The sequence below is a fragment of the Larimichthys crocea genome, chromosome XIII (assembly GCF_000972845.2).
Source record: "Larimichthys crocea isolate SSNF chromosome XIII, L_crocea_2.0, whole genome shotgun sequence".
NCBI lineage: Eukaryota > Metazoa > Chordata > Actinopteri > Sciaenidae > Larimichthys > Larimichthys crocea.
The window spans coordinates 28,381,304-28,389,581 of record NC_040023.1 but is presented as its reverse complement, the minus strand read 5'-3'; the positions used below and the strand labels follow the sequence as shown (position 1 = coordinate 28,389,581).

At 41.6% G+C, this 8,278-nt stretch overlaps 2 protein-coding genes across 2 annotated transcripts in view; both read right to left on the bottom strand.

The window, feature by feature from the left end:
* Positions 1-1,852, bottom strand: LOC104923108 (potassium voltage-gated channel subfamily G member 4). Its single transcript, XM_027287206.1, has 2 exons — positions 1,127-1,852; positions 1-876 (listed from the first exon to the last, which is right to left on the bottom strand). Exons 1-2 carry the CDS (start codon positions 1,850-1,852, stop codon positions 1-3), a joined length of 1,602 nt encoding a protein of 533 aa, XP_027143007.1.
* Positions 1,853-4,646: 2,794 nt separating this feature from the next.
* The window catches only part of LOC104923103 (acidic amino acid decarboxylase GADL1), a 15,557-nt gene continuing 11,925 nt past the window's right edge, over positions 4,647-8,278 (bottom strand). The window contains exons 4-15 of the mRNA XM_027287416.1: positions 7,973-8,063; positions 7,755-7,864; positions 7,552-7,667; positions 7,297-7,376; positions 7,044-7,098; positions 6,818-6,934; positions 6,655-6,719; positions 6,381-6,462; positions 5,733-5,932; positions 5,503-5,554; positions 5,272-5,361; positions 4,647-5,165 (exon numbers count right to left, since the gene is read on the bottom strand). Coding sequence (XP_027143217.1) covers positions 4,992-5,165; positions 5,272-5,361; positions 5,503-5,554; positions 5,733-5,932; positions 6,381-6,462; positions 6,655-6,719; positions 6,818-6,934; positions 7,044-7,098; positions 7,297-7,376; positions 7,552-7,667; positions 7,755-7,864; positions 7,973-8,063 — 1,232 coding nt within the window. The 3' untranslated portion in view covers positions 4,647-4,991. The remainder of the gene's footprint in view (positions 5,166-5,271; positions 5,362-5,502; positions 5,555-5,732; positions 5,933-6,380; positions 6,463-6,654; positions 6,720-6,817; positions 6,935-7,043; positions 7,099-7,296; positions 7,377-7,551; positions 7,668-7,754; positions 7,865-7,972; positions 8,064-8,278) is intronic.

Sequence of the window (8,278 nt, the reverse complement as noted above, 5' to 3'; positions counted from 1 at the left end):
CTAAGTAGCAGAAGAAAAAAGAGGCTGATGACTGTTGTTCTGAGACAGCTCTGTAACATCTTCCATGAAAAGGTAATGAGGATCATGTAGACCAGGTAAGAAATCAGTTTCTGGCCAGTTATCAGGCCAAGTTTCTCTTTCTTTCATTTTTTCTTTAGCCTTGGTGGCGAGCTCAGCCCCCCTCTCTTCTTTCCACAGCCTCCTGTGCTCCTCCTTGAGCTCGTTGTAGGTGTGATGGAACGTGTGAAAGATAGAGGTAGAAGGGAAGGACAGAATGAGGATCCCTGATAAGATGCTGATCAGTGCCACTAGTTGGCCGGGGATGCTGTGGGGCACCATGTCTCCGTACCCCACCGTGCTTACAGAGATGATGGACCACCAGTATGACGCTGGGATGCTGCTGAAGCTGAGCTGGGGAAATCTCGCAGCATTCGGAGCCAGCTCACTCTCAGCAAAATATACCAGCGGGGAGAAGAGAGTCACAGCTACACAAATGAAAAGGAGCAACAGGCTGAAGTCTGTCATACTCCGCTGGATAGTCAGCCCCAGGGTCTGCAGACCCACAGAGTGACGGGCCAGCCTCATCACATACAGGACACGCAGGGCCCTCATCACACGCAGGATTAGACCCAATTTATCTAGGCTGCTCTTTCCTGCACCGGCCACCACATTGTGTACAGACTCATCCCTGAGCTCCAGAAGCAGTGAGATGTAGTAGGGCAAGATGGCAGCAGCATCAATGATGTTCAGAGGGCTACGGGAAAACTCCAGCTTGCTCCGCGCATGAAAAAATCTCACCAGAAACTCTAAGGAGAACCAAGCGACACAAACAGACTCCACTATGAACATGTTGCGACACTTTTGGGAGCATTTACCCTGCAGAGACGACAAAAGACACAAAGGTACTGAATGAGTTTTACAGGCCTACAAATGAGGTGAAGTTTCAGCAAAAAAGTTCACTTACATTACTAAACCCTACCCTACTGACAGTTTTGCAGCTGCCAACTGTCTCACCTTTTCTTCTCACTTGTTACCTTTGTAGGTATATTTTCTTAGGTTATACGAAAATTCTGAGGGTTCAGAACTTTATTTAAGAAGAAGAATGTAATAAGTACTTCATACATACCGTGGCTTCTTCCATTTGGTCTGACATGGTGCTGAAGCACAGGCTGACTACAGTGACCACCACCATATTCATAGACAGGAAGGCAAACACTTTGCCTGCTAAACCTGAATGAGGGTTCTCCACTACTTCTCCCAGCATGTAGAACAGGCTGCCTTGTATCCTGGGGGCCCTCAGTGCCCTCCTTTTCTGAAGCCACGCATCCTCCTTGAGCTGGTGCTTGGCCACTTCCTCCACAGAGGATATCATGCGATGGCGGCAGCAGGGCTCCATCAGTTGTACATCAATGCCCCAGTACAGTAGCTCACCGTGCAGGGCCACATTGCAGATCTCATGCAGCAGACGCAACTTCCCTTTTGCCAGGAAGTTGAAGATGGCCCGAAAGACTAAAGGGTCACGATCAAAGAAAAATTCATGTTGCACCTCGTCATAGTCATCACAAAACTCTGCTATCTCCTTCAGAGTGGTGCAGAAGCGCAGACGACTCAGACGGCTCTGTGGGACATCCTCCAGGGTGCTCCAGGGGAAGGTGTACCGGATGCCCCCCACGTTAATGAGGGCATGTTGGGAAGGATCGAGGCACAATGCCTCTGGATCCCGGACCAGCTGAGCACTTTGAAAGTACAAGCCTTTGACTGTGACAGTCTCTGTGTCTGTGGCAATGTGGTGGTAATTACTGTCGTCACTGCTAAAGGACTGGTCATCAAAGCCAGCACCGATGATGGTCATGGCGGTAGGTTGATGTTTGGCAGGCCTGCACTGTAGTTACAGTTCGGTCTCCTGGTGGAGATTTGAAGGAAAACCTGAAATCATGGAATATATTCATTACAAAGTTCTAGATGAATATTTTATGTTTTATGCTTTTTTTATTTAAAGCTAAACATTGGATCCTGAATAGTAAGTGGCATGATGAAGATGGTCATCTGTCTCTGTTAACACTGAGGTTTCCACATACAAGCAGAAGAGGAGTTGTTAACCACTAAGACACATAATCAGAACCATCAGTTAGATATTGATAAAGATGTTTAGGTGATAGTACCAGCAGTTATAATTAGAAGTTAATTAATATTTAAAGAGCATAATCACAAAAGTAGAACATAATAAAAGACTTCAGAAAAAGAATTTCAAATATTAATTACAAATTATTTGGAAAAAAAGATTTTTGAGCCTTATGAGTCCGCAGAATTTATTTAATATACGAATGAGTAGTTTTTGGTTTATTATCAAATGAAGAAACTATACTGAGAATATGCTGCACATAATAAGCACATCAATATATCTGTTGGTCCTTGGTACCATAACACCATTATTGTAAACACATAGGAATCCTGTTGGAATGATGATTCTGTTTCTTCAGTGACCCGATTGATCAGTGGTTGGGCTATAGACAGATTTTGATATAATATTCTGTAGTGAACCCAATACAGCAGACCATGCAGCAAAAACAAAACATGCCTATGTACAGCCTGTGTGTGCATTTAGATACAGATAGGAGTTAATCCGTGCACTGCTTCTCCTCTATCCGGTTTTAGTCTGTGGTTGTTTTTTGGTAGTTAACTAGTGTGCCGTAGAATACTACTGAAGGGTAAAAAATCATGTAACTCACCTTAAGTTGTTTTTCGGGTTTACAACTCCATTCAGAATGACCTTCGGATGATTCTCCTTCCTCTTGTTGTCTCTGTTTCATTAACAGAATTTATTGACAGAAAATGTGATGGGCAGTAAAAGCAATCAAATTTGTCTTTATACCTGCAGACTTCTGGCGTTAATGCAAAATAGAAACTGAACAAAACTGTCCCAGATTATCCGTCCATTCATCCTGTTCTCTCTTCCTCTCTAAACTCCAGTGACTGGGTGACAAATGGATGACCCTGCAGCCAGCCTGAACAGAATTAGGACACTTTGTGTTCAGTTTGATCTAAAACACCATCCATTAACTTTGCCTCACACTAAGCTTTTGCCTTTAATGCATCAAAAGCCTGATAGAATGACAAAAAGCCTGAGAATGTCGAAAGACTGACTCATCCACCGGGGGAAAGATTAATGAGATTTAATGTCAAGGGGATAAAGAGCCAAAGACAAGCACACAAATGTAATTGAGTACATAACACAGAAGTTATACCAAAAGTAGACAGATGTGAATTTGGGAGGGAAAAGGTTAAAAAAAAAACTGTGTTCAAGTTGGCTTGGATGTTTGTTATTGTATAACTGTATATACTACTAGCTATTATGACATGTTTTCAATACTATTTTCTTCTTTCTTAACTGTTATTTAAGCAGGAAGTCTTTTTTACATGTTGTGATGAATCTAAGGGAAGCATGGTGTGTCAATCTAATGCAATGCCTGAGCAAGGGCACGGATAATCCATAACCATTTTGACTTTAAGTATAGTAGATCCTATGGCTTACAGCACTTCATATATGTAGGTACAATAATAATTTCCACTGTGATGCAGACAATACACAACTTTATTGTTGTGGAGAAATTGCTGAAGTCAAAGGTCAGTGGTGAGGTCAGGAGGGAAGAAAGTGTTCAGGAGCCTCTGATGTCTTATGCTGTATTATTTATTGATGCTTGGCCAAGGAAAAATTAGAGACACTCTCAAAGTTCATCAGAAGTGTCTGAGTCGGTCTCACATTCTGCCAAAACTCGTGCTTGTGGATAAACTTTAAACCCAAAGATGACAGCACAAATACTACACGCCCAGAATTAGTCAAAGAGAATGTCTTTACCCATGGAGGTGTTATTGTCAACATATTCTAGTCTGGAGACACAGATGCCTGTTTATGCAGATTGGAACGGCAATGGCCATCTACTGTATCTATTATGTCTAGGAAGGCAGCAATAGGTCTCTTCAACCTTGGCCACCACAGTGTTGAGATAGACTGGCACCTAGTCAAAGCCAAATAACTAATACTGCTGAGGACCTCAAGGCCCACACGTGACCTTGTGTAACCTAAGGATAGAAAATTCCATAACATTTATATTCTGTTAACTGCTACTGACAAACATTCTCGTTATGGCTTCTAGATGTCACAAAAATGACTAAAAAGGGTTACACAAATCAAGTTTATCATTACACACAAAGACTCAACAATATCCCGTCACCATGGAGAGGCTCACCATGCGACCTTTAACAAAAGAGCCCTATTTATGTTTGAAAAGACGCCAGAGCTGTGATGAAATGTTGTAGAACATAAAATGTACTCTGTGTGCTGCTGCTGTGCTCTGTCACTGAATGTGAAAAGAACCTACACATTGTGTCAATGACAATAAAGTTGTATTTAACTGAATTGAAACAAGGTCTGCTTGTCTTGCTCGCTGATTGGATTATCACAAAGGCATGACTATAAAATTTGTGCCCAACTATTGATCTACGTTTGATTTCTGTTAACATGCTTAGTTCATCTGCAATTAACACTTTGTGTCTGACAGATCAATGCTGACACAGAATAAAAAGTCACAGAATACTGCAGTTACAAATTGATTGAATAAACTTGAATAAAAGTATAGACATTGAGAGTCAGTCGATTTTTCTTTTCTTTATTTGAGATACTTTGACAAATCATTCACAGCAAATCATACATCAGTGAATAAAAGGTATAACACAGAAACTTAATTTAAAACATTGCATGTCCCTCAAAATGACTTTTCTGTCTGTCATATATTAAATATAGAACCTTTAATCATCCTTATACACCTGCATATTATTATGTTATATATCATATATATCATATCATATCCTGTCAAATATTTCACCAGTACACTGCCTGGACCATTTTTATTAGCAGTGGTAAAAATCCCCTGATTGTCCACAAGTCTGTTCATGACAGATGAATAAATGTTCTTCACTGAACTGACATTTCACTACAAGTCTTTTCCTAGATTGTGTATCTCATCTAGGACAAAATCCATGTCCTGTCTGCTGGCCTGAGGGCTGATGATGATCATCCTGAAAAAGTTGACCTTGTCTCCATGTGGCTGGTAGCTCACCATCATACTGCCCTTCTTCATCATGCGCTCTTTCACCACTGGCGCCACCTACAAGAGGAGGAAGGGGAGGCTGTAAAGGCAGACAGCACTGACAAAAAGAGAGGATTTGGTCGTCTCCTCGTGTCAACATGCTAAAATATAATTAAATACTTACAGTGCGGAGTTTATTCCAGAGCTCAGGGCAATCTGGAAGGTTCCTCAAACTTGGAGGAATATACCAGAAGCAAACATTTGCATATTCAGGCTGTAGACAAGGAAAAAGGATTTACAACAGGGAATCTAGTCCAGATAAAACAATTTATATAAATATATTAGAAACTTCTATGACATGTGCCTATATATATAGTTTTTGTGTGAAATTGTGGTTAAACTTGCAAAAACTTACTTCCATCAACAGACGGAACCCTTCTCTTCTCTTGATCTCTTGTGCAAGATACCTGCAAAAACATATTTATCTTGAGAATATCACAAATTATGGTTTCACAAGCTACAGCAACTAAACAATCTTTAGTTTTATAACTTGTTGTAGCGTTGACCTGTTATACACAAACATGGCTGTCCTGTCACTGTTATTGTGGCCGCAGCCCTGCAATGTGTCTCTATCCTCAGACTAACCTGGCCATGACGAGGGCTCTGTCCACCCTCTTCTCCAGCTCTCCAGTTCCCAAAGCCTTCCACATGAGCCAGAACTTAAAGACGTCTGGCTTCCTGCTGCACTGGATGGATTTGTCCCCCGTGTCATAGCTGACATCATAGAACTTGTCCTGTTGGAAGAGGTAAGAGGCCCGAGCAGAGTGGCAGCGCTGGAGGAGATTCTGAGGAAACACAATGACAAGGATGGTTTACACAGTGTTCGTTCCCTTCACAGGACATCCGTTTAGTTTAAAGATTGCATTTTGGCCAAAGCGTTCTGCCTCTTTGCTCTCCACATGGACGGCCAAAAATCAACCCAAGTCCAATTAATTTATATGCAGATATCTGTTTATAGACTATAATAGGAGTGAATTGGAAAGCAAATATTCGGAGGATGGAAATGTAACATTTTGTTTTTAGTTATCTAACTCTCTCTAATTATGCATGCAAAGAGACTGACCACACATGTTTGCTATGTTTTCTGCCAATGAAACAATTTGAACAATCTGATAAGGTTATTTCTGCAAAGGTGTAGCCTCATTTTGAGGCTGTATTCAGCCAAAAAGAAGTTAAAAATCACCAGTGACTGTGAAGCAGATGAGTATCAGATGATAAGTGATCCTGTCTTACCGTTTTGTCTCTGACCAGGAAAGCAGAGCACTGCAGACATGCCATCAGCATCTTGTGAGGGTTCCAGGCCACAGAGTCGGCTCTTATCAGACACAAACAACACAGCGGAGTGATCATTTAAAGTCTGTGTGTATCACTGAAGACATCTGAACAATAGCTGGTGTTCCACTTTACTGTGTGTGTGTAGATGATAGAGCTTTAAGAACTGAAGAAACAATATCTCTGCATAACTACAGGCACAGTCAGGGAACACTAACAGGGATGTTGCTGTTACCTGTGGATGCCCTTTAACAAATGTTTATGTTTCTTAGACATGAGCGCTCCTCCACCCCAACATGCCTGAAGAACAGGAGAGAAAAAAGACACATTCATACAGATATCAGGTCAAGAATATTAGAGACTAATATATGAGTGGATGAGTGGATGAATGAGCTCACATCCACATGCAGCCACAGCTTGTACTTCTCACAGATGTCTGCGATTTCCTGGATGGGATCAAAAGCTCCGAGCACAGTGGTTCCTGCTGTGGCGTTTACCATGAAGGGAACTGCACCCTGAGCACACACACAAAGAGTTTTTCTTAGTGATGTTCAAATGTTTTGTACTTGATAAGATATATAGCAACGTTTCTGTTTGAGTAAACAGATAAGATGGCTCCCTCACCTCACTTTTTGCTGTTTTAATTTGCTCCTCCAGAGCCGAGGGAATCATCTTTCCTCTGAAACACACACACAAAAAAAGAACAAATTAACCACTCGGGCAGTGAATACAGTTTTGAGGCAAAGCTTCTGTTTCGTTTCCAACATCATGAGGGATGAAAATCATTCCGTTGCCACCTGTCAGTGGCACTAGTCAGGCCTCTCCTGGATATGAGCTAGGATTATAAAGAGTGTATAAAGAGAGAGAAGCAACTTACCTGTTATCAGATGGAACTACGTAAACATTCTTAGTGCCGATGCCCACAAAAGCTGCTGCTTTGGAAATGGAGTAATGACACTGAAAGAGATTAGAGTGAATTAGTAAAAGATATATGACTAAGTGGGTATTTGTTTTTTCCTTCACAACAACCTTCTTTCATTAAGAGAAGCTGTGAGAGAGATCAAATCATACAAAGAAAATACACCAAAGTACACCTGTTGAGTTCAGAATGCTCATTTGCTGTCCTTCTTACCTCCTGTGACGTGAACATGACCAGTCGTGGAGCAGCAGACAGGCCGTCCTCTTTAATGTCAGGGCAGTGACGGTACCTGGCTAAGTTCACAGCATACATGTTGGACATTGAACCACCTGGACAGAAAGCAGCACACAAGGTGTTAAAACAAAGATGAATTGATGAACACATCACATTCTCTATTCAGTAATTCAGCGTTATACCTGCATTGAAGATACCATCTCCTCCTTCCTCCCAGCCGATCACCTCCATCATCTTCTTTAGCACAGCCTCCTCCATCAGTGAAAAGACTGGAGCCACCTCATATGTGTACCTGAGGAAAACAACAAATTCACGCATCACATGTGTGTTATTTTAAAGTTTGTTTTAACTCATTGACAGGTATGACTCACTGCATGTTACAATGAAAGGTGTAACTCACAGGCTGGGTTTGAGAGCCTCCACAATGAAGCTTGCCACCATGGAATAGGGCTCCATCCCCCCATACAGCTGGTTGAAGAAACGAGGATGGGCTGCAGAGATGAAAGGCTGAATGTCAGTTTGAGATCTTTTGAGTTATTGTCTGCTTCTGAGGGTGAGTAGTGGCTTGGCAACAGTACAAATATCAATAACTGTCTGAGTCCTTAGCTTACATAAAAAGTAGGGATGCACCAATTGCGAAATTCTGGGCCCATACCGATGTTTAAAATAACAACTTGGCCGATGCTGATGTTTTTTCTTTGTTACC

Coding starts and splice junctions, on each gene's coding strand:
- LOC104923108 (XM_027287206.1), bottom strand. CDS start 1,852: ATGACCATCATCGGTGCTGGCTTTGATGACCAGTCCTTTAGCAGTGAC. Junction 877..1,126: donor ACCAAATGGAAGAAGCCACG/GTATGTATGAAG, acceptor TCGTCTCTGCAG/GGTAAATGCTCCCAAAAGTG.